This window comes from Thamnophis sirtalis, unplaced genomic scaffold (assembly GCF_051295495.1).
Source record: "Thamnophis sirtalis isolate CommonGarterSnake01/CBP01778 unplaced genomic scaffold, rThaSir2_p1.2 scaffold_1, whole genome shotgun sequence".
NCBI lineage: Eukaryota > Metazoa > Chordata > Lepidosauria > Squamata > Natricidae > Thamnophis > Thamnophis sirtalis.
In genome coordinates, this window is record NW_028261381.1 from 20,043,620 (window position 1) to 20,069,027 (window position 25,408).

The 25,408-nt window shown below is 38.5% G+C and overlaps 1 protein-coding gene across 1 annotated transcript in view; it reads left to right on the top strand.

Annotated features, from left to right (window-relative positions):
* Positions 1–25,408, top strand: part of TTN (titin) — a 310,344-nt gene that overhangs the window by 229,291 nt on the left and 55,645 nt on the right. The window contains exons 250-283 of the mRNA XM_087705592.1: positions 223–652; positions 1,426–1,734; positions 2,072–2,220; positions 2,309–2,338; positions 2,489–2,618; positions 2,711–3,010; positions 3,104–3,421; positions 4,344–4,640; positions 4,734–5,033; positions 5,771–6,085; positions 6,845–6,993; positions 7,823–7,973; positions 9,033–9,314; positions 9,426–9,728; positions 9,818–10,120; positions 10,231–10,512; positions 12,220–12,519; positions 12,636–12,938; positions 13,040–13,348; positions 13,430–13,711; positions 14,457–14,756; positions 15,778–16,071; positions 16,181–19,141; positions 19,234–19,554; positions 19,650–19,934; positions 20,041–20,340; positions 21,097–21,399; positions 22,530–22,805; positions 22,917–23,216; positions 23,315–23,617; positions 23,920–24,219; positions 24,325–24,612; positions 24,699–24,995; positions 25,083–25,385. Of these exons, the coding sequence (XP_087561718.1) occupies positions 223–652; positions 1,426–1,734; positions 2,072–2,220; positions 2,309–2,338; positions 2,489–2,618; positions 2,711–3,010; positions 3,104–3,421; positions 4,344–4,640; positions 4,734–5,033; positions 5,771–6,085; positions 6,845–6,993; positions 7,823–7,973; positions 9,033–9,314; positions 9,426–9,728; positions 9,818–10,120; positions 10,231–10,512; positions 12,220–12,519; positions 12,636–12,938; positions 13,040–13,348; positions 13,430–13,711; positions 14,457–14,756; positions 15,778–16,071; positions 16,181–19,141; positions 19,234–19,554; positions 19,650–19,934; positions 20,041–20,340; positions 21,097–21,399; positions 22,530–22,805; positions 22,917–23,216; positions 23,315–23,617; positions 23,920–24,219; positions 24,325–24,612; positions 24,699–24,995; positions 25,083–25,385 (12,073 nt within the window). The remainder of the gene's footprint in view (positions 1–222; positions 653–1,425; positions 1,735–2,071; positions 2,221–2,308; positions 2,339–2,488; positions 2,619–2,710; positions 3,011–3,103; positions 3,422–4,343; positions 4,641–4,733; positions 5,034–5,770; positions 6,086–6,844; positions 6,994–7,822; positions 7,974–9,032; positions 9,315–9,425; positions 9,729–9,817; positions 10,121–10,230; positions 10,513–12,219; positions 12,520–12,635; positions 12,939–13,039; positions 13,349–13,429; positions 13,712–14,456; positions 14,757–15,777; positions 16,072–16,180; positions 19,142–19,233; positions 19,555–19,649; positions 19,935–20,040; positions 20,341–21,096; positions 21,400–22,529; positions 22,806–22,916; positions 23,217–23,314; positions 23,618–23,919; positions 24,220–24,324; positions 24,613–24,698; positions 24,996–25,082; positions 25,386–25,408) is intronic.

The window sequence follows — 25,408 nt, forward strand, 5'->3', positions numbered from 1 at the left end:
ACAAAATACTTTCAAATTATTGATGTAAAACATATCCAAACTATTTTTCAGACTGATTTTTTTAAAACTATTCTGAATATTGTTAAACAAAAGTACCTGGCATGACCAATTCTTGTCTAACGACTCTTAATACGCTGTCTTGAAATTTGTGGAAATAACATAAATGTTTTATTTTCCAATTAATGACACATGCTATTTTGTGCTTTTTGTTACATTTTTCAGGTCTACAAACTGATAACCGATGGTCAATATCAGTTTAGAGTTAGGGCTGTAAACCGGTATGGAACAAGTGATGAATGTCTTTCAGAGAAAGTGGTCATCAAGGATCCTTATGGACTTCCTGGGCCACCTGGAAAACCAAAAGTCATAGATCATACTAGATCATCCATGCTTGTAACATGGACACCTCCTTTGGATAATGGCGGAGCACCGATTACCGGCTATTGGCTAGAGAAGAAAGAAGAAGGAGGTGTCTATTGGTCTCGTGTCAACAGAGCACCTGTAACAAAACCATCGGTGAAAGGATTGGATTTCAATGTCTTGCGTTTGATTGAAGGAGTAAAATATCAGTTCAGGGCGATGGCTATTAACATTGCTGGAATTGGTCCCCCCAGTGAACCATCAGATCTTTTTGAAGCTGCAGATCCAATCTGTGAGTATACAGTGCAGAGAGTATTAAGTGTTACATGATTTCAAAAGACATCGTCTGACATTCAGTTTCATTCACCCTGTACCTGTCTAATAGCAAGCCTAAGATTTTAGCATATGAAGTATGAGGGGGTAATATATTGTGAGTTTCCTCTCATTGTCATAAGAACATATCTTCATAATTTATAGCAAATCACCTTAATTGCTTGTTTTATTAGAAAAATGCAGGTAGTCCTCGATTTACAACAATAGTTTGTTTAGTGACTGTTCAAAATTACAACAGCACTGAAAAAAGTAACTTATGGCCGTTTTTCACACTTACAACCATTGCAGCATCCCCATGGTCACGTAATCAAAATTCAGAAACTTGTCAATGTCTCATATTTATGATGGTTGCCGTGTCCCGGGATCATATGATTCCTCTTTTGTGACCTTCTGACAAGCACAGTCAATGGGGGAAGTCAGATTCACTTAACGGCCATGTGACCCACTTAACAAATGCAATGATACACTTAACAAATGTGGCAAGAAAAGTTATAAAATGGGGCAAACTCACTTAACAAACGTTTCACTTAGCAATTTGGGCTCTATTGTGATCGTAACTCAAGGACTACCCATATATAGCTTACATTCTTAACATTTAAAGTTGGGGGAGGGTTTTTTTTACCTCAGCCAAGTAAAATACATATGATTTTTTTTCTCCCTTAAAACAATGAAGGGAAACAAAGCAATGAACAATCTAATTCTCATTCAGAACATTTTACATTTACCCAATAGTTCCTCCTGGTGCACCATCCTGCCCAGATGTCAAAGATAGAACTAAGTCAACCATATCCCTCGCGTGGAAACCTCCACAAAAAGATGGCGGCAGTCCTATTAAAGGTTATATTGTTGAAATGCAAGAAGAAGGTACTTCAGATTGGAAGAGTGTAAATGAGCCAGACAAGCTGTTCCCAACCTGTGAATGTACTGTTCCCAACCTGAAAGAGCTAAGAAAGTACAGATTTAGAGTAAAAGCTGTCAATGCTGCAGGAGAATCAGAGCCAAGTCTTGCTACTTCAGAAATACCATGCAAAGAAATTCTAGGTAAGTATTCTGGAATATTTTGTGTTACAATGTGAAATAAAGTCAAAGAGTATGAACGATCAAATAATGTGTGAATGGAGATTCCAGAATAGCTGTCCAACATACTATTGTGAATTAAGGAGAGGTGAATGGTGTCTAGAATTTCTGTGATTCCTTCTCCAAAGAGGTCTATCTACTATTAATGTTCCAAGGTATTATATTTTATATTTTTCCAAGCAGCCCTAGAACATTAAAATGGGAGGCCTAGCTCTTTTATACATGTATATTTTCCGTGATAAAAATGCATAACTCAGATGATTATAAATAGATTTTCAATTATGTGATTTATATCTTGTAGAAGAGCCAGAAATATTTATTGATGTGAAAGCACAAGATTTGCTTTCTTGTCGTACTGGCTCGACAATCAAAATCCCAGCAATTATTAAAGGACGCCCAGTTCCCAAAGTAACTTGGGAATTTGAAGGAGATGCAAAGAAGGCAGCAAAGGTCAGAAAGAAAGAAAATAACACTTTCTAAATTTTAACTACATTTATTTAAATATCTTTAGATTTACTGTTTTCTCTTTTATTTAAAGGATGGACATAATATACCTGAAGATTCTGCGGTAAGAAATAATGTTATATTTGAATTTACTACTTTTAATTTTTATTTCAATTTAAATAAATTTATATATCATTATATTCACTATTATAAGAGTTAACTGCTTTATTTTTTTAAAATAATCTGTGAGTTCATTTTGATTTTGTCTACATAGGTGGAATCAACTGATACCACTTCAGTAATTACTATTCCTGAGTGTAACAGAGGTCATTCTGGAAAATATAGCATTACAGCCAAAAATAAAGCAGGACAGAAAACTGTAAATGTGAGGGTGAATGTTCTTGGTAAGTTTATTGAATCTTCATTTTGCACTGATTCTCCAGTACTGTGGATTAAAATAAAGTTTAATAATTACCTGGCGTTTTCTCATTGATAGATGTTCCTGGGCCACCTAAAGACCTGAAAGTAAGTGATATAACAAGGTGCAACTGTAAACTTTCATGGAAAATGCCAGACAATGATGGTGGAGACAGAATCAGAAATTATATTATAGAGAAGAGAACTGTTGAAGGGAAAGCCTGGACCAAAGTGAATGCAAACTGTGCCGGAACATCATTAGTTATACCTGATCTCATAGCTGGACAACAATATTTCTTCCGTGTACGTGCAGAAAACCGCTTTGGTGTTGGCCCACCAGCAGATACAATTCAGAGAACCACAGCAAGAGATCCCATCCGTGAGTTAAATAAAAGGAAAAACTTGCTTTTATTAGCATAATGTAATGTTTACCAGTGCTTACTCTGTTCTACTTGTTTCTTTTTTTTTTAAGAACCTCCGGATCCGCCGATCAAACTTAAGATTGGTGTTGTCACTAAGAACTCTGCCAGCTTGACTTGGAAACCTCCAAAGAACGATGGTGGTGCTCCTGTGACACATTACAATATTGAGTGCCTTCGTTGGGATCGGACAGGTCAAGGCAAGGAAGCCTGGCGCCAATGCAATAAACGTGATGTGGAAGAAACAAAGTTTACAGTTGAGGACCTTAATGAAGGTGATGAATATGAATTCAGAGTGAAAGCAGTAAACGAAGCAGGTCCTAGCAGACCATCAGCTACAGTTGGACCTATTGTTATCAAAGATCAGACATGTAAGTATCATCACCATTGTTTATTTCAGCCATTGATCAATAAAATTTATAGCAATAGCACTTAGACTTATATACCACTTCACAGTACTTTATAGCCCTCTCTACGCGGTTTACAAAGTTAGCGTATTACCCCCCAACAATCTGAGTTCTTATTTTACAAGCTCGGAAGGATGAAAGACTGATTCAACCTGAGTTGGTGGGAATCAAACTTCTGGCAGGTGGTAGAATTAGCCTACAATACTGTATTCTAACCACTGCACCACCATGGCTCTACTCAAAGCTAAAATTAAAGCTATCCCATTGTGCCAGTGGGTTAATCTACTTATTGCAAAAATAACCAAAATCTGAGGTGCTAGCACAAATATAAAGATATACTACCAATACTATTAAATTTAGAAATATAATTAGGATTACAAAATCAACTATGAATGCAGTGCTATATAAATCTATGTAATTTGTATGCTGTTATATAAAGTATATAGAACACTAAAAATGACCAAGTACTCATAGTATGAATGTCAAAATCACAAAAATTTAAAGATATTTCAAAACTTAATATTAATGAAGTGAACTATGATACAAAAAAATTACATAGCATATAAAAAGAAATGGCAGTGAATCTAAAGAAAATATAAAATACTCTCTCCCCCCATCCCAAAAAATAAAAACCAACTATGGGCATTGTTTCAATTGTTCTAATGGCTCCAATGACAAAGATGTAACAAATGATTAATGGGTGTAACAAAATGTATATAAGAAAATTAACTGGGTTCGCGACTGTTACTATTATATTTGGCTACTTGTTAGAAAATAAAGTATTGAGAAACAATCAGAAGTTTTTTGCTTCAAAATTCAAGTAAAAATACTTTTACCTCCATGTCCTTTGTATTGATAGAATATTTTTTCTTGGCTTTGTTTGTAGGTCCTCCATCAATTGAACTCAATGAGTTTATGGAGGCAGAAGAAGGAACAGATATTAACATTGTAGCTAAAGTGAAGGGTGTGCCTTTCCCTTCATTGACTTGGGCCAAAGCTCATCCAAAGACACCAGATGACAAACTACCAGTGCTATATGATCAACACGTCAATAAAGCTGTGGGTGAAGACTCTTGCACGTTGGTGATACAACAGTCTCGCAGAAAGGATACAGGCTTGTACACCATAACTGCTGTCAATAATTTTGGAACAGCTGCAAAGGAGATGAGACTAAATGTTCTAGGTAAATAATAATCACTTTTAGTTTTGACAATCTAATTTACAGTTTATTACTTAATTTTACAATTTGCTTCACTTTATCAAATATATTTTTCAGGTCGCCCTGGACCCCCAGAAGGACCCATTAAATTTGAATCTATTTCAGCTGATCAGATGACATTGTCTTGGCTACCTCCAAAAGACGATGGTGGCTCTAAAATAACAAACTATGTCATTGAAAAAAGGGAAGCAAATAGAAGGACATGGATCAACGTTACCAAAGAACCTAAGGAATGCATTTTCACAGTTCCCAAGCTGGTTGAAGGTCATCAATACATCTTCCGCATTATGGCACAGAATAAATATGGCATTGGAGAACCTCTTGATAGTGAACCTGAAACAGCAAGGAATCTTTTCAGTAAGTTCAGATTTTGTTTCAAATAGATTTATCTAGAAAACATAACTGAAGAGGAATCAGATTTAATCACTGCAATCATCACAGTGTTGTATCAAAACACTACAAACCAAGACTTATTTCAAATGTATTTATAATGATTATTAAAGTCTTCAAAAATATTTTTCTTTACATAACTTTTATAGTTTCCTAAAATTCACCTTAATTTTATATCATCTCTCAATTTTGAATTGTATAATTTTACTTCATTTATTGTACATATTTTATTATAGGTAAAATTGTATATTTTAATTTATTGTACATATTCTGTTCTGGATAACCTCTTTAATTTTTATCAGTAAAAACTTAATTAAAATTTACGAATTAGAGTCTGATCACTTTATTATGCATCATTAAGTACAGTGTTGGAACAAAGAAAATCCAATTTGCCCCAACATTAGGAACCAGCCATGCTGCTCTTGGGATCTGTTGAACCATCATCACATGTGAAATGATAGTGGTTAGCAGAGAATGCAATAATTATATTGACTCCTCTAGTTTGAAAAAGCCGGTTTTAAAAATTGTGCTTTCCCAATTGCTGATAATGGTTCAGTAAGTAGGAGAATTTGAGAGATGTGAGTTACAGCTAGATATCCCAGTCCCTCTTATTTCGCACAGTTCCAAGTAAAAGCTGCAAAATATTTTGCAAAAAATGAGCAGTAGTACTTTATTTTACAATGTGTATCTTTTTTTCCCCCTAGCTGTTCCTGGAATTTGTGACAAACCGACAGTAAGCAGCGTCACACATGACTCCATGACTGTCAACTGGGAGGAGCCAGAATATGATGGAGGCTCTCCTGTGACAGGTTACTGGCTGGAACGCAAAGAAACCACTGGAAAGAGATGGACAAGAGTTAACCGTGATCCTATTAAGCCTATGACCCTTGGTGTTTCTTACAAAGTACCTGGCCTCATTGAAGGTTCAGATTATCAGTTCCGTGTATATGCTATCAATGCTGCTGGTGTCGGTCCACCAAGCATGCCTTCTGATCCAGTCACTGCAAGGGATCCAATTGGTAAATTGCTTCAATTGTTTTTTGTTTTGTACGAAAAGAGGGAAAGAATAGAATAGAATAGAATAGAATAGAATAGAATAGAATAGAATAGAATAGAATAGAATAGAATAGAATAGAATTCTTTATTGGCCAAGTGTGATTGCACACGCAAGGAATTTGTCTTTGGTGCATATGCTCTCCGTGTACATAAAAGAAAAGAAAAGATACCTTTGTCACAAATCATAAGGTACAATACTTAATGATAGTTATAGAGTACAAATAAGCAATCGAATCATACTAGGAAACTATCAATATAAATCGTAAGGATACAAGCAACAAAGTTAAAGTCATATAGTCATAAGTGGGAGGAGATGGATGATAGGAATGATGAGAAGACTAATAGTAATAGTAATGAAGCCTTAGTGAATGGTTTGACAGTAATGAGGGAATTATTTGTATAGCAGTGATGGCATTTGGGAAAAAACTGTCCTTGTGTCTAGCTGTCTTGGTGTGCAGTGCTCTATAGCATCGTTTTGAGGGTAGGAGTTGAAACAGTTTATGTCCAGGATGTGAGGGGTCTGTAAATATTTTCACAGCCCTCTTTTTGACTCATGCAGTGTACAGGTCCTCAATGAAAGGCATGTTGGTAGTAACTGTATTTTCTGCAGTTCTAATTATCCTCTGAAGTCTGTGTCTGTCTTGTTGGGTTGCAGAAGGGAGGCCTTATCAAACAGCTGGCAGTAGATGCTTATTATAAATAAATTTTCTTGTTTTTTTCAGCTCCACCTGGCCCTCCAATTCCAAAGGTCACTGACTGGACAAAATCATCAGTTGATCTTGAGTGGGCTCCACCATTAAAAGACGGTGGCTCTAAAGTTACTGGTTACCTTGTTGAATTCAAAGAGGAAGGGAAGGAAGAATGGGAAAAGGTAAGTAATAAGACACCATGAAAATGTATTTCTGACACCTTAAGGAAGGGCTTGTTAATTGGGCATATTCAGGAAGTAATGATGAGCACTGACCTCTATCCTCCAAGATGTCTCTGCTTCATCAGTCTGACCTCATAACAGCAGGATCACTGCTTTGGGTCTCCTTGGGAAGCTTTTACAGAAAGATGGGTAACCTATGAAGCAAGAGCAACAAAGAGAAAAGGTGAAAGGCATTTGTATCAGACAAGGCCAGTTAACCTGAAAAGAAATAGAAAAGAGGAAGACAATGCTTTCTGTACACAGACAAACCCCCTATGTTACATCAGCTGCATTACAGGCTGTTTCTGTACCGAAATATTAATCAAACCAATTATCCGAGGAAGTGCTCGAAGTTAGAAAAATAAATCTCTAATTTTAGAATTACTAGCTGTGACTAGCATCACTCTTAAATCATATTTTACATGCAATTCATCTTGTTGTCTAGAATAAGACTGTATTTTTTTAAAATGGCATATGCGTTTAATGCAATAGCACATACACACTTAGCTTTCTTTGTGAATTAGGAACACTTGTGGAGAAACTATGACTGTATACAATTTATCTCAGAATTTAATTGAGAAAGATTACCCACACATCATGTGCCTTGGAGATAAAGATGGTTCTTTCATCTTTTATTCATTATTAATGAATTTTTCCTGATTTGCAACTTTACAGTCAATTGCTCTATAAAGAAATGTGCATGCAATATTAGAGCCGCCCATATTCTGTTCTAGTTGTTCTGCCCTGCAGGAAATGTCATAGGTGACCTTATGTTATTTTTCATTTTCAGGCAAAAGATAAAGAAATAAGAGGAACCAAGTTTGTTGTGGCAGGATTAAAAGAAGGAGGCTTCTACCGATTTAGAGTCAGAGCCATCAATGCTGCTGGCATTGGAGAACCTGGAGATGTTACTGAAGTTATTGAAATAAAGGACAGAATAGGTATTTCTTGGGGAAATTTTTTTTTTCTTAAAAGGGTAAAATATTGAAAATCTATCATTTAACTTAAACAATAGCTTAATGAATTGGGATTGTGAGTGAATAGAGGAGTGGCTACATTGCTGAAAATGGTAAATGCCTTGAAATATTAGGTGAAAATTATCCACTGCTTGGGGAGGGCCTGTTTTCCTGATAAATTTCCTTTTGAACTTAGTCTTTTTATACCTAATTACATCATTCCACAATTGCCATTCTGTTTCCCACCCACCCACACAGACACAGAGAGACCCTTTTCTTACCTTCGAGTCTCGCCACAGGTGGCTCTTTCCCGATATCCAGTTTCTCCTCCACCCCAGTCTTCCTTGAATTATTGCTGGAAGAAAGTTGTATGTTTTAAGGGCTAGTGTATTTTAGTGTATGAGGGTGGTTTGTGAGGGAATTTTATTTATTTAGGAAATTTATATTGCCGCCTACTTGCACATGGCGACTCAAGGCGGCTTACAAGAATATAAAAACCTTGTATAAAAACAATAAAACTAATAAAAGGGAGAATCATATAATAAAATAATATAATAAAATAACCCCCCACCCTGGCGACACCACATCACATGAGCCATTTAATGGGCTCCATCCCATTCTATGTTCCCCAGGCCTGCTGGCAGAACCAAGTCTTTAGCACCTTCCAGAAGAGTATTAAAGGGCCATTCTAATATCTGCGGAAATGATGTTCCAGAGAGAGGGAGCAATTAATTATTACAATTAATCATTATTCAATCATTTAAGTGTCTTTCGGCTATGCCCTTGTTTAGAGTGATACTTCTTATGACATCATGTGTGCACATGCAAATACACCCAGAGAGCTATGCATACATGCACACATATATAATGTGTCCTATACACATATTTAGACAGTCTCCAGAATTAGTTTTGTTTGTTGAAAAGGAGAGGAAATTAGGCATTGTTACAGGATTTTTGTATCTGCTTATACTTTTCTTTCCTATCTACTCCAGTTTCCTTTTCGAAAGGCATGGCATATATAAAATGCATTCTTTTTTTCTACAGTTCCTCCTGATCTCCATCTGGATGCCCACGTAAAAGATAGAATTGTTGTTCATGCTGGTGGGGTCATCCGCATTATAGCTTATGTCTCAGGAAAGCCACCTCCAACTATTACTTGGAGCAGGGATGAAAAACCTCTGCCAGAGGAAGCTAAAATTGAGGAAACTGCTATCAGTTCTTCTATGGTCATAAAGAACTGCAAAAGAAGTCAACAGGGTATCTACACGCTCCTTGCTAAAAATGCAGGTGGAGAAAGAAAGAAGACTATTATCGTTGATGTGCTAGGTATGCTTCAAAAAGCTGAATGTCTTTATCTCACTGTTCTTGTGGATCTTAGTTCTTGGTGGCAAATGTTCATCCTGATTACATTTTTCTTTTTCTTGTTTCCTTTAACAGACATACCTGGCCCCGTTGGAGTTCCATTCCTTACGGAAAACCTAACCAACGATTCTTGCAAACTTACATGGTTTTCTCCAGAAGACGACGGAGGTTCAGCTATTACCAACTATGTTGTTGAAAAGCGGGAAGCAGATCACAGAGCTTGGACACCAGTGACTTACACTGTCACTAGACAAAATGCCACCGTGCAGGGATTGATTGAGGGCAAATCCTACTTCTTCCGCGTTGCACCGGAGAATATCATTGGCATGGGCCCCTTTGTAGAGACGACAAAGGAGCTCCTAATCAGAGACCCGATCAGTATGTATCTTAATCTTTTATCAGCAAAGATTGCAATAAAAATAGTCTTAGGAATATGTGTTTAATCTGCTGTATTTGTTTATTTCTAGCCGTGCCTGAGAGGCCTGAGGATCTTGAAGTAAAAGCAGTCACTAAGGATTCTGTTACACTGACTTGGAACCCACCCAAGTATAATGGTGGCTCTGATATAACCATGTATGTTTTGGAAAGCCGACTCATTGGAAAGGATAAATTTACTAGAGTTACAAAAGAGAAAATGCTTGATCGGAAATATACTGTGGAAGGATTGAAAGAAGGTGACACTTATGAGTATCGTGTGAGCGCTTGCAATATTGTGGGACAAGGCAAACCTTCATTTTGCACAAAACCCATCACTTGCAAAGATGAAATTGGTAAGTTTGGTCTCTGGAAGCTACCCCACTAGCATGCACTGGTTGATTTCCATTATTATTACTTTTTAAATGCTCATTTTTCTTTTCTTTTTCTTAAACAATATTTTTAGCTCCTCCTCAGCTTGAGCTTGATATCCGAGAAAAACTGACAGTCCGCATAGGAGAAGCATTCAGTCTGACTGGCCGATATTCAGGCAAGCCAACACCAAAGATTACTTGGTACAAAGATGACATCACGGTGAAAGAAGACAAACGAACTGTGATCAAGACTACTCCGGCTACAATTTGCTTGGGTGTATTAAAATCCGTCCGTGAAGATTCAGGCAAATATAGTGTTGTTGTAGAAAACAGTTCAGGATCAAGAAAAGGATTCTGTCAAGTTACTGTTGTTGGTAAGTCTTGTTCTAGGACTCTGTTTACAATATTTGCTTGGAAGATCTGTGTGAGAGTTGATTGAGTATAATTAAAAAAGCATATGAATTGTTTGCCCTAATGAAAGCAGGAGCCTCAAGCAAAGTTTCAAGAAAAATCCAGTTGTTTATTAGGCATGGACCAAGTGAAGCCAGCTCTGACTTCACTCAATTCGCGCCTTGCCTCTGACCTGTTCCTCCCCCCCCCAATGTGTGTCATCAGTCACATTCCCCAATTTGTGGATCATAGAAGTCATTCCCTCCGGCTGTTACTGGTTTCTGGGGAGATGGCCTTGACTAGGATGTGTTTTGTTTTGACTGAGGTGCAAATTCCTCAATGCAGCCGCGAGGCTTGATTCCCCATCCCCCTGCCTATGGCAACTCAGGAGCAGGTCAGAAAGCTTCACGAGTTGACATTGTTAATGTGTTCTTTGAATTATAGCATAGATTGGAAATATAAATTCCAGTTGATTTGAAAGTCGAAAGATTGGCCATAATGTGCCTCTGCCAATTGCTTCTTTTCATATTAAAAAAGAGTCCCATTTTGGTGAGATAGGCAGCTATATAAATATGATGAATGAATGAATGAATGAATGAATGAATGAATGAATGAATGAATGAATGAATGAATGAACGAACGAACAGTGCCTGAACTCAAAGGATGTGTGGGCATGACAGAGGATGCGGCAGAGTACAGAACAAGGTAATATGCTAGTCTACCAATGTTGTCCTGATGAATTTTAACCAAATTAGACTTGGAAAATTGTGGGTCTTTTTCATATAATTAACAGTGAGCTGCAGAAAATTAAAAGCAGTATGTAAGAGGATGCTCATTCCAAATGGTATAGTGGCCACTTTAGAAACCAAGACGAATTACATTAACAGGATGGGACAGTTGGTCTAATACTTCTTAGTTATCTGATAATTAACTTATACACTAATTTATAGACTAAAATTCAAATATGTAAGAAAAAGATTCTTGTGAAAAGAACCCTATTTCTGATTATTTTTTTTCCTGGATTGGGAAGATTGAAGGCGTTGATTATACCGAGATTGTACAGAGAAATAGAATCACCTTATTTCAACAAAAAGTCATTCCAGTGTTTTGCAATAAGGCCATATGGTCTTTGGAGTAGAAATGTAGTCCACTGCCTGGCAGAGGAGTAAGCAAGAGGATTCCTAAATGAGCAGGAGAAAACAGATTTTGAAATAGGTTTTACATCTAGAATATACAGATCAGAAAGTACTTATATTTTAGAAATTAATTCCTTGTTCATGCCTCTTTATCAGTTATTTTTTAGTGCACCATTCCCCAATGGCTGCCCTCTAGATTCTGCAAGCAAGACTTAAGCAATGCAGAATTTACTTTATCCTAAATATTCTATCTGATAAATCCATGAGGTTACATATCTCAGCTCTAGTTCCCAAGTAATTGACTCTGCTTTTGTTAAAGTAGCAAAATGCCGCTGATATATACCCTGTTAAGAATAAATCAGGTTTGGTAAATTGAGAAAAGAATTACACGTTTCATTTGCTAACAGAAAGCAAATCGACAATATATTTAGCTTTATCAGTTATCACACGTTAGAAATTCACACTTTATACCTTCTTTGAGCGTTGTCAAATCTGTGCATTTTTATCTGAATTGTTTGTATGTGTTTGCATTTATATTTGTATCCTTTTTATCAGACCGTCCTTCACCTCCAGTGGGCCCTGTCATTTTTGATGAAGTACATAAAGACCACTTTGTTATTTCCTGGAAACCTTCCTTGGATGATGGTGGCAGTCCAATTACAAATTATATTATTGAGAAGAGAGATGCTAACAGAGATCTTTGGATGCCAGTTACATCAGCAAGTGTCAAAACAACATGCAAAGTTCCTAAATTACTGGAAGGAAGAGACTATGTTGTCCGAATTTATGCTGAAAATCTGTATGGCATAAGCGATCCACTGATATCTGATGAAATGAAGGCCAAGGATCGTTTTAGTACGTCACCTATTTTCTAATCTATTTTAATTACTTACCTGCCACAGTCTTGCGTCATAGTTCTTATACCTATTGTTCTATAAATGGGTTTAAAAAGTAATATGTTTTTTTTTCAGGTGTTCCTGATGCACCAGAGCAGCCAATTGTTAAGAATGTCACCAAAGATTCTGCATTAGTTACCTGGAACAGACCACGTGACGGAGGAAAACCAATAACCAAGTATATCCTTGAAAAGAAGGAAACCATGTCTAATCGATGGACGAAAGTTACACAAGAACCTATTTATCCAGATACCCAGTTTAGGGTACCTGATCTCCTTGAAGGCTGTGAATATGAATTCAGGGTTGCAGCAGAAAATGAAATTGGTATTGGTGACCCAAGCCCCCCATCAAAACCAATCTTTGCTAAAGATCAAATTGGTATGTTTTAAAACACTTTCTTACCTGCTCTTCTCAGAAAGCATTTTCAGACAAATATTTTCTCTTCTCATGACTGCTGTTTGCTTTCTTTTTTTAAACAGTTAAGCCAAGTCCTCCGATTAATCCAGAAGCGGTGGATAAAACTAAAAGTTCAGTGGATTTGTCCTGGCAACCACCACGTCACGATGGAGGAGGGAAGATTATAGGCTACCTTGTTGAATACCAAAAGGTTGGAGATGAGGAATGGAAGAAAGCCAATTTTACGGCTGATTCTTGCCCTGATACAAAATATAGTGTCACTGGCCTCACCGAAGGTACTAAATATAAATTCAGAGTCCTGGCAGTTAACGCAGCAGGTGAATCAGAGCCAGCCTATGTCCGTGATCCAGTGGAAGTCAAGGACAGACTTGGTAAGCAGAACGTTAAATTTTATTCATTTTAAATGAATACATGACATGGATGCTTTCTGAACGTAAAAACTCCTTTTTCAGAGCCTCCAGAGTTAATCTTGGATGCTAACATGGCACGGGAACAGCATATTAAAGCTGGTACTACGCTGAGACTCAGTGCTGTAATTAAAGGAATTCCATTCCCAAAAGTGACTTGGAAGAAAGAAGATAAGGAAGTCTCTACAAAAGCAGATATTGAAGTTACAGGTGTTGGTAGCAAACTGGAGATACGTAACGCTGCCCATGAAGATGGAGGAATTTACTCCCTGACGGTGGAGAATCCTCTTGGATCAAAGACCGTTTCAGTAAAAGTCGTTGTGCTAGGTAATTGTGTTGATATGATTTTCAATTGTCACTGGTAAATAAGATAAGGAGCAGGAGCAAGTAGTGAAAGAGCAAAGAATATTGACTCTTTCCATCTCATTTTCATATCCCTTTGCAAATTTGGGGATGAAAAGTTCACAGGGCTATTCAGTTACCTCTGTTAGCCTAGGTCAGTGATGCCTAACCTTTTATGGACCGAGTGCCCAAAGTGCGTGCACGCACCCAAACCCCCAAAATGCAATGAGCATGCACTCTCCCATGTATGTGCCCACCCCATGAATGCATGTGTGGCACCACACATGCGTCCTGACTCCGTGCATCCACATGCAGCCCTCTGCATATGCCTCATCCCCACACATATGCATGCATGGCCTCCCGCACAAGCCCTGCCCCTCATGCATGTATGTGGCCCACCCACATGCATCCCATGCATGTGTGTGTGCCCACAACACAAGCACATGCATAACCCTACACACGGCCCATGCCCCCGCACATGCACAGCAGAGACCCGGTGACCAGTTGGCCGGTGGGAGGTAGATGTGCATGTGCAGTGGAGCTGAACTGGGGCAATGACTTGCGTGCCCACAGAGAGGTCGTTGCATGTCATCTGTGGCACACGTGCCATAGATTCGCCATCATGAGCCTAGGTCGCCTTTTTTTATTTAAAGGAGTAATGACAGGTATTATTAAATCTATCAAATGAATTTCAATGAATCATTGTTGCTTATTAATATATTTTTTCCAGATAAACCTGGGCCTCCTAGGGACTTTCAAGTGAGTGAAGTTAGAAAAGATTCTTGTTACCTAACTTGGAAGGAACCTGAGGACAATGGTGGCTCCGTCATTACCAACTATGTTGTGGAAAGGAAGGATGTTGCTGCTGCTCAGTGGTTAACAGTATCCTCCTCTTCTAAGAAACACAGTATGCTGGCTAAATACCTTATGGAAGGCACTCAGTATCTCTTCCGTGTTGCTGCTGAGAATCAGTATGGACGAGGACCTTTTGTTGAAACTCACAAGCCAATTAAAGCTATGGATCCACTTCGTAAGCCTATTTCAGTTACTATTATTATTTTGTTCATTAAAAATGCTGGTTATGCAATAATATTAAACCATAGTATGTAATACACATCTTCATATTAGCACAGACCTATGGAGTAGCTGGACTCACTGAGTCTAATCCTCTTGCAGGAATCCAGATAAAAGCACATGACCATCCATACTCTGGTATAACACATCCGGTAAAAAAGAGAGCTCACTACATTCCTAAATAATTGGCTCCAGCCAAACATCTCATATCATCAGAGGTTTTTCCAACATTCAGCCAAAATATAACTTCCCGCAATTTAAGAGCCTTGATCTATATCCTACATTCTGATATGATAGAGCAGTGTTTTTCAACCTTGGCAACTTGAAGATGTCTGGACTTCAACTCCCAGAATTCCCCAGCCAGCGAATGCTGGCTGGGGAATTCTGGGAGTTGAAGTCCAGACATCTTCAAGTTGCCAAGGTTGAAAAACACTGTGATAGAGAACAGGATTTGACCTTCTCCTAAGTCAGGGCTGTCAAACTTCCAGCCTGTGGGCCAGATGCATCACATGCTCGCCATGCCCACACCTGGTTTGATGAAGGGGGGAAAGTCCTGATACATCACATGACATCACGGTGACGATATGAGATTAACATCCCTGTTCTAAATCACCCACTTTTGCTATTTGATAATCCCATTTCTCCTCAGACAAACTTCTTAATGACAAACATGCCCAATTTTTTTAATTTAACCTCATAAAGCTTATTTTTAATTCCATAAAAACCTCCTCATAAAGCTTTATTTGTTTATTTATGTATTTATTTTGCCTTTCTTTCCATCTATTCCAGTTTCTCCAGCACTTTCTTAAAGACTTATGTCATGAACTGGACATGGCACTTGAAATATAATCTGACCAATGTAGAATGTAATAGATTTACGGATGACCTATCAATTTTCATGTTTAACAAAAGTTACATGCATGTTTTTATATGTTTAAAAGCAGAAATATGATTTTACTCTCTTCTTATGTTATAAGATCCACCTGGACCACCGAAGAATTTACATCATGTAGATATTGACAAGACAGAGATATCTCTTGCTTGGAATTGGCCTGATCGCGATGGTGGTGCTGAAATAACTGGATTTTTGGTGGAATACCAAGAAGAAGGAACAGAGGACTGGACGAAATTCAAGACGGTCCCAATGCCAGAATGTGTTGTTACAGGCTTGCAACAAGGAAAGATTTACAAATTCCGTGTGAAAGCCCAAAATATTGTGGGTCTTAGTCTTCCAGACACAACTGTACCCATTGAGTGCCAAGAAAAGATAGGTAATTTCTACTTTTATGGATGTCATACATCTATTAGTAATTATTGCCTATTTTAATTAATAATATAAACCATATGGTAACATTTATTTATTTATTTATTTTATTTCAGTGCCTCCATTTGTTGAGCTAGATGTGAAATTAATAGAAGGGCTTGTTGTCAAGGCTGGCAGCACAGTAAGATTCCCTGCGATCATGAGAGGAGTACCCATTCCCACTGCAAAGTGGGTCACTGATGATACTGAAATCAAATCAGAAGGCAATTACAAAATTGATACTGACAACTATTCAACAGTTCTTACTATTAAAAGTTGTACAAGAAAAGATACTGGAGAATATTTACTCACAGTATCCAATCTAGCTGGAAGCAAAACTGTAGCTGTTCATTTAACCGTCTTGGATGTTCCTGGTCCTCCTACTGGCCCGATTGATATTGTAGAAGTCGCTGCAGATCACATGGTTATTGCTTGGCGGCATCCTAAAGATGATGGTGGAAGTCCTATAACTAATTACATTGTTGAAAAGCGAGAGTCAAAGAAAGAAACCTGGGGAATGGTCTGCTCATCCCTTAATCAAACAAGACTTAAAATTCCACGTCTACAGAAGGGTGCTGAATACATCTTCCGAGTTCGTGCAGAGAACAAGATAGGCATTGGTCCACCTCTTGATTCTCAACCAACAGTTGCTAAGGCTATGTTTGATCCACCATCTCCTCCTGGTAAACCAACAGTTCATGATATTACTGAAAATGCTGCAACGGTAAATTGGACTATCCCGAAGTCTGATGGAGGAAGTCCAATAACTGGATATATTCTTGAACGACGTGAAATTTCTGGCAAGTGGATACGAGTAAATAAATCACCAGTACTTGATCTGAAGTTCAGAGCTACAGGCCTTTATGAGGGCAACACATATGAATTCCGTGTTTTTGCAGAGAATAGTGTTGGCCTAAGCAAACCATCTCCAGTTTCAGACCCAATAAAAGCAACACGTCCTCTTTCACCTCCTGGGCCTCCAATTAATCCGAAGCTCAAAGATAAGACCAGAGAAACAGCTGAACTGGTATGGACAAAACCACTCAAAGATGGTGGTAGCCCTATACTGGGATATGTCGTTGAATGCCAGAAAAGTGGAACAACTCAATGGAATAGAATTAATAAAGATGATCTTATTAGACCATGTGCCTTTACAGTACCTGGGCTCATTGAAGGAAATGAATATAGATTCCGTATCAAAGCCGCAAATATTGTTGGAGAGGGAGAACCTAGAGAATTGCCTGAAACAGTTCTTGCTAGAGACATTCTGACTCCTCCAGAGCTAGAACTGGATGTGACCTGCCGTGATGTCATTACAGTTAGAGTAGGCCAAACAATAAAGATCCTAGGCAGAGTGAAAGGTAGACCAGAGCCTGACATAACATGGTCGAAAGAAGGCAAAATACTGACAAAAGATAAGCGCACTGACATAATTCAAGAACTTCCACGCATAGAGCTACAAATCAAAGCATCTACAAGAGCAGACCACGGCAAGTACATTATTGCAGCTAAAAACAGCAGTGGACATGCCCAAGCATCAGCCATTGTTAATGTACTTGACAGACCTGGACCTTGTAGGAACCTGAAAGTAAGCTATGTCACTAAGGATTCCTGTATGATCTCTTTTGAGAATCCAGAAGATAATGGTGGCTCTGAAATTACAAATTATATAGTAGAATATCGCCAACCAAATCAGAAAGGTTGGTCGATAGTCTCCTCTGATCTTACTAAGAGGATGGTAAAAGCACATCTCATAGAAAATCATGAGTATTTCTTCCGTGTTTGTGCAGAAAATAAAGTAGGTCCAGGCCCAGTTGTCGAGACCAAGACTCCAATCCTTGCCATTAATCCAATTGATAGGCCAGGTGAGCCTGAAAATCTTCATATTGCAGAAACAGGAAAAACATTTGTGCATCTGAAATGGAGAAGGCCAGACTACGATGGTGGTAGTCCCAATTTATCTTACCACGTTGAGCGAAAACTGAAGGATTCAGATGAATGGGAAAGAGTACACAAAGGCAGCATTAAGGAAACACAGTATATGGTTGACAAATGTGTTGAAAATAAAATTTATCAGTTCAGAGTTCAAACTAAGAATGAAGGAGGAGAAAGCGATTGGGTAAAAACAAGTGAAGTTGTTGTTAAAGAAGAAATACAAAAGCCAGTACTTAATTTGAAATTGACGGGCGTACTTACTGTGAAAGCTGGTGAACCCATTAAAATTGAAGCAGATCTTAAAGGCAAGCCACAGCCAGAAGTTTCTTGGTCAAAGGATACTGAAGATTTATCCAAATCTCCCAGGGTCAAAATTGAAACAACTTCTAATTCATCTAAGTTGCTTCTTGCAAAATCGAGGCGTACTGATGGTGGTAAATATGTTATAACAGCCACTAACCCTGCTGGTAGCTTTGTAGCGTATGCTACTGTAAATGTTTTGGACAAACCAGGACCAGTAAGAAATCTCAAAGTCTCTGATATTTCAACTGACAGATGTAAAGTCAGCTGGGATCCACCCGAAGATGATGGTGGTTGTGAAATACAGAACTATATCATAGAGAAATGTGAAAGCAAGCGTATGATTTGGACCACATATTCCTCTTCAGTGATAATGGATTCTGTGCAAGTATCACATCTTATAGAAGGGAATGAATATATCTTTAGGGTTCGTGCAGAAAACAAAATGGGCACTGGTCCACCAACAGAGACTAAGCCAATTATAGCCAAAACAAAATATGATAGACCTGGCCGTCCCGATCCTCCAGAGGTCACAAGAGTCAGCAAAGATGAGATGACTGTAGTTTGGAATCCGCCAGAATATGATGGTGGAAAGTCAATTACAGGGTATATTCTAGAGAAAAGGGAGAAGAGGACACTGAGATGGGTTCCTGTTACCAAAACTGCAATTCCAGAAAGACGCAAGAAAGTTACAGATCTTATTCCTGGATATGAATACCAATTCCGTGTGAAGGCAGAAAATGAAATTGGAATTGGTGAACCAAGTTTCCCATCAAGGCCAGCAGTAGCAAAAGACCCAATAGGTAATGATCTTTCATGTAACATTGAATTAACATTTGAATATTCTGTTTAACTCACTGAATTGCTTATTATTGTATTTTGATATATTTTACAGAACCACCTGGTCCTCCCATCAATCTTAAGGTTGTTGATAGCACAAAGACGTCTATTACACTTGGCTGGGGAAAGCCACTCTATGATGGTGGTGCTCCAATTATTGGTTATGTGGTGGAAATGAGGCCAAAAACTGAAAAAGCTGGTCCCAATGAAGGATGGAAAAAATGCAATGTTGCAGCGCAAGTCATTCATACCGAATTTACTGTGACGAGTCTGGATGAGAAAGAACTATATGAGTTCCGTGTTTCTGCCCAAAATCAGGTTGGCATTGGTCCTCCAGCTGATTTGAAGGAAGCTGTTTCTCCAAAAGAAATACTTGGTAATTTTCCCAATCAACCATTACATTATGTGTTACTGATTTTCTACTTTGCTGGGTACTTTCACAAACAACACTCTTTTACTTTTACTTTTCAGAAGCCCCGGAGATAGATTTGGATGCTAGCCTGAGGAAATTACTCGTAGTCAGAGCTGGATGCCCCATCAGACTCTTTGCTATTGTTAGAGGACGACCAGCACCTAAAGTCACCTGGAGGAGAGTTGGAATTGATAATGTGATCAGAAAGGGCCAGGTTGACTTGGTTGACACAATGGCCTTCTGTGTCATTCCTAATTCAACTCGAGATGACTCCGGCAAATACTCTTTGACCGTTGTTAACCCTGCTGGAGAAAAAGCAGTGTTTGTCAACGTCCGTGTTCTTGGTAAGTACCAGGGATAATCAGGAATAGTAATCTGCTGCCTTGTTTGGTTTAACAAACTGCTGAAGTTTGGTTAATGCTGTACCTATACCCTTTGTTTTCTTCATAGATACTCCTGGACCTGTTGCAGACTTCAAGGTCTCTGATGTCACTAAAACAACATGCCAGCTTTCATGGACACCACCTGAGAATGACGGCGGTAGTCCTGTCACACACTACATTGTGGAAAAGCGTGAGGCTGAGAGAAAAAGCTGGGGAACTCTTATTTCAGATATAAAGAAGACTAGTTTCAAAGTTGCTAACCTTGTGCCTGATACTGAATACTTCTTCAGAGTAACTGCAGTCAATGAATATGGCCCAGGCGTTCCAACGGATACACCAAAGCCAATCAGGGCAACAGATCCACTAAGTAAGTATTTATTAATGTAGCTTTCTCCCCAACAAATTACAATACTGACATGTCCACTAAAATAATAAGTATTTGAGCACAATACCGTGTTTCCACAAAAATAAGACAGGGTCTTATTTTCTTTTGAACCCCAAAGTAAGTGCTTGGCCTTATTTTCAGGGAGGTCTTATTATTTTTGAGGTGCAGGAAGCAGCGAGCATGGTCACCTCCTGCCTGCTGCTGTGTTGCAATGTTTTCGGGGAGGGCTTATTTTGGGGGGGATGACTTATTTTAGCGCATGAGCTCATTGGGCTTATTATCTGGGGATGTCTTATTTTGGGGATGTCTTATTTTGAGAAAAACAGGATATATAAGTAGTACATTAAGTGAAAACATACATTAACAATATTTAGAAGTCTATATTACTATGATTATTAGAATCATCATGATGAATTTCACGCATTAAAAATTTAAAAATACTGGATTGCTTACATAATGTATATACTATCCAGTAGCCCTTCAAAGGTAAGAATGTAGAGTAGAAGCCCAGGACTCAACAGAACAGTCCAAATATACATTACTACAGAGTTTTAAAATCACTTTCTTGCAATTTACTTATTCAGTAGAAAATTGAACTGGATTAAATTGTTAAAAAGTTTAAAGAATATGGTAATTAGCCATAAGAAGTTGCAATGTTTTAGAAACTATTTAATTCAAACAACTGCTGCTTAGAATGTTTATATTTTCCTTTTTATTCTTCCCTGTTTTATTTTTAAGGCCCGCCTGATCCTCCAAGGAAACTTGAAGTGACTGAAATTACCAAGAACAGTGCTACATTGGGATGGCTGCCACCTCTGCGTGATGGTGGCTCCAAAATTGATGGCTACATTATTTCATATCAACAAGAAGGGCAAGCTGGTGATCACTGGACCCAGTACTCTGTTGTAAAAGATCTTCACATTGTTGTCGCTGGCCTAAAAGAAGGGAAGAAATATAAATTTAGAGTGGCTGCCAGAAATGCTGTTGGTGTAAGTTTACCAAAAGAAACAGACGGCATGTTCGAAGTCAAAGAACAACTCAGTAAGTAATTATGGTCAAATATTTTTATTGATATATTTTATTGAAATCAATTTATAGGGCAACAAGCTTACTAACGCAACTATGATTTTTAAAAAAACCGTATAAAAATATTTAGCACAATCAATTAAAAACATACAAACAGCTGGCAAAGAAACCCCTGCACGAGGATTGTGGGCTCAATTGCTCTCCTGAGACACAAAGCTGGGAAAATAGCCAAATCTTTAAGGCTTTCCAAATTATTGGGGCCAACCTAACCTCCGGTGATATGATATTCTACAGGACAGGTACAGATACAGAAAAGGCATGTTTCACTGGGTTCCACTATATCAGGGATCCCCAATCCCCAAAAGGTTGGGGACCACGATACTAGATGATAGCCTCTGATCGATGACACCTGGAGCATAGCCCTCTTGCCTGACTTAATAAGAGGTAAAGATAATGAAAGTACAGCATTCCTTTAATCACCCTGACCGCATATCATGCAGGGCTTTATAAGTAATAATCAGCACCTTGAATTGCACCCAAAAGCTAGTCCAAGCTTGCAGAGCAAAGGTGTAGCAACAGCATAATGAGGTTTGCACGCACAGTTCTATTTTGGATCAACTGAAACTTCCAGATGTTCTTCAAGAACAGTCCTACATAGAGCTCATTGCTATACTCTGTTCAGAGGTGACCAAAACATGAGTGACTGTGTGCAGTGCCTCTTGATCCATGAAAAGGTACAGTTGCTGCCTCCCTGCCTTGACTGCCACCTGATCTTTGAACAGGAACCATGAATCCAGAAGAATACCCAAGTTGTATGTTGGTTTTGTCTAGAGTAGTATTACCCCACGCAGATTCAAAGACGGAAAATCATCCAATGCAGGAAGCTCTAAAACCTGAAGTCACTTCATCTTGCTATGGTTGAGCTGAAGCCTGTTCATCCTCCATGCACCCAACATAGGTCACTCCTCTTATCCAGATCATGAAAATTAGCAGGAGCGTGAGATTTAGTTTAAAAAAGAGCTTTTTGCTGACATCGGTTGAAGATTTATTTCAGAATTACACATGCGAAATATAAAGTAACTGAGTTGTTCATTCATTTTATTTGCCTCGAATGACAGTTCTCCTTTGTTGAATTTTAATTGCAGTGCCACCTAAAATCCTGATGCCAGATCATATCAGTCTAAAAGCTGGACAGAAACTCAGAATTGAGGCACATGTTTACGGGAAACCTCAACCAACTTGTAAATGGATGAAAGCAGACCAAGATGTGCTTACTTCTAGTCGCCTGGCAGTGCATAAAGCAGAGAGCACTTCGGTTCTTATTATTAAAGATGTAACTAGGAAAGATAGTGATTATTACAGCCTCACAGCAGAAAACAGCTCTGGAGTAGCTACTCAGAAAATCAAAGTCGTCGTCATGGGTATGCTTGATTTTCTTCTCCCAAGCTTGAGAAGTTCTTACACGATTACCTGTTAATGTGTTTCTCAAAATGTATACTAATTTGTATCTATATTTTTGTATCTTTCTATAGATATCCCTGGACCACCTCAGCCACCATTTGAAATTTCTGATATAGATGCTGACGCCTGTAGTTTGTCATGGCACATCCCACTTGAAGATGGTGGTAGTAACATCACTAACTATGTGGTTGAGAAGTGTGATGTCAGTCGTGGTGATTGGATAACTGCAGTAGCTTCTGTCACGAAAACAAACTGCAGACTTGGAAAACTGACCCCTGGTCAGGAATATATGTTCCGTGTTCGGGCTGAAAACCGATTTGGCATCTCTGAGCCACTTCAATCTGATAAGATGGTTGCAAAGTTTCCATTTGGTATGTCTGACTGTCCATTTATACTGTTGTCCCCATCGGGATATTTCTGCAATACTGTTAGCATTATTTTTAAAAATCTACCTTCTGTTTTACTACAGATGTTCCCAGTGAACCCAAAAATGCACATGTTACCAAAGTAAACAAGGATTGCATTTTTGTAGCATGGGATAAGCCAGACAGTGATGGAGGCAGTCCAATAACTGGCTATCTAATTGAACGTAAAGAAAGAAACAGTTTGCTGTGGGTCAAGGCCAATGATACCCTTGTGCGGTCCACAGAGTATCCATGTGCAAACCTAATTGAAGGGCTAGAATACACATTTAGAATCTACGCTCTGAACAAAGCAGGTGCAAGCAAGCCTAGCAAACCAACAGATTACGTGACTGCAAGAACACCAATTGGTAAGTTAAACATTTTGTATATATTTCGCTAGAGTGTACTAATATAAGTTGTTAGTATTCATGCTGAGTCTTGTTCCAAACATTTATAATATTAAATATATTCAATACCTCAAAAGTTTCAAAAGGAGAGTCAAGAATATTTGTTCTACTCAATAGATTTTATGTTTTTTAGATCATGCCCACAGCTTGTTTTGTCTTTGTTCTCTAGGTTTTATAAACTTGTTAAAACAATGTAGTGTTAAATGGAGGCTAAAATAAGCAAGTTACATGGAAGCTAGACTATATCTCTTCTGTTATTTTAGATCCACCTGGTAAACCTGAAGTTATCGATGTGACAAAGAGTACTGTGTCTCTTATCTGGGCAAGACCAAAACATGATGGCGGTAGCAAGATAATTGGATACTATGTTGAAGCCTGTAAGCTGCCAAGTGCTAAATGGGTCCGGTGCAATTCTATTCCCCATCAAATCCCTCAAGAAGAGTATACTGCAACTGATTTGGAGGAAAATGCTCAGTACCAATTCAGAGCAATAGCAAAAACAGCAGTAAACATTAGTGCACCTTCTGAACCTTCCGATCCAATCACTGTTCAGGCAGAAAATGGTAAGGGATTTATTAGCTAATATAAAAGCTAAGCTTCATACTCCTCACAGAGTAGTCTTCACCGCTCTTTCTTTCTTTCTTTCTTTCTTTCTTTTAACTTTTCAGTACCACCAAAGATAGAGCTTGGGGTAGGTATGAAAGCCTTACTTGTAGCAAAGGCTGGAACCAATGTTTGCCTGGAAGCAAATGTCTATGGCAAACCTATGCCAACTATTACTTGGAAGAAAGAAGGGGAGCTTCTAAAACCAGTGGAAGGAATTAAGATCACCACCAAGAGAAACCTGTCTACTGTGGACCTCTTCAGCGTCATAAGAAAGCAGACAGGAGATTATACTATTACTGCTGAGAATGCAAGTGGTTCCAAGTCGGCAACAATAAAGCTTAAAGTGTTGGGTAAGTTAAAGATGAATGAGAACTGGGCTATCCTGTTAAAATGTGATGGAACTAGAATTTCACTGTCAAACAATTGTGTTTTCCAGACAAACCTGGTCCTCCAGCTTCAGTGAAGATTACAAATATGTATGCAGATCGAGCCATGCTCTCTTGGGAACCTCCTCTTGAAGATGGAGGGTCAGACATTACAAATTACATTGTTGACAAACGTGAAACGAGTAGACCCAACTGGGCTCAAGTCACTGCAAATGTCCCAATCACGAGCTGCAGTGTTGAGAAGCTGATTGAAGGACACGAGTACCAATTCCGCATTTCTGCTGAGAACAAATACGGAGTAGGCGATCCGATCTTAACTGACAATGCAGTGGCTAAAAACCCATATGGTAAGCACATCTTAGTAACTCCTCCAGTCCGATTGTTACAGAGTTATAGCTTAACAATTGCTTAAGTGCACTTCAATTTATTTTTAGATGTACCCGGGCCTTGTGATCCACCAATAATTAGTAACATAACAAAGGACTTCATGACTGTCAGCTGGAAACCGCCTGCTGATGATGGTGGCTCCCTTATAACTGGATATATTGTTGAGAAACGTGAAACAAAAGCTCTTAACTGGACAAAAGTGAATAGAAAGCCAGTCATTGAAAGAACAATAAAGGCTACTGGACTCCAAGAAGGAACAGAATACGAATATAGAGTAATTGCCTTCAATAAAGCTGGACCAGGCAAACCAAGTGGAGCATCTAAGGCAGCATATGCTCGTGATCCTCAGTGTAAGTTGACAGGTGCACACATG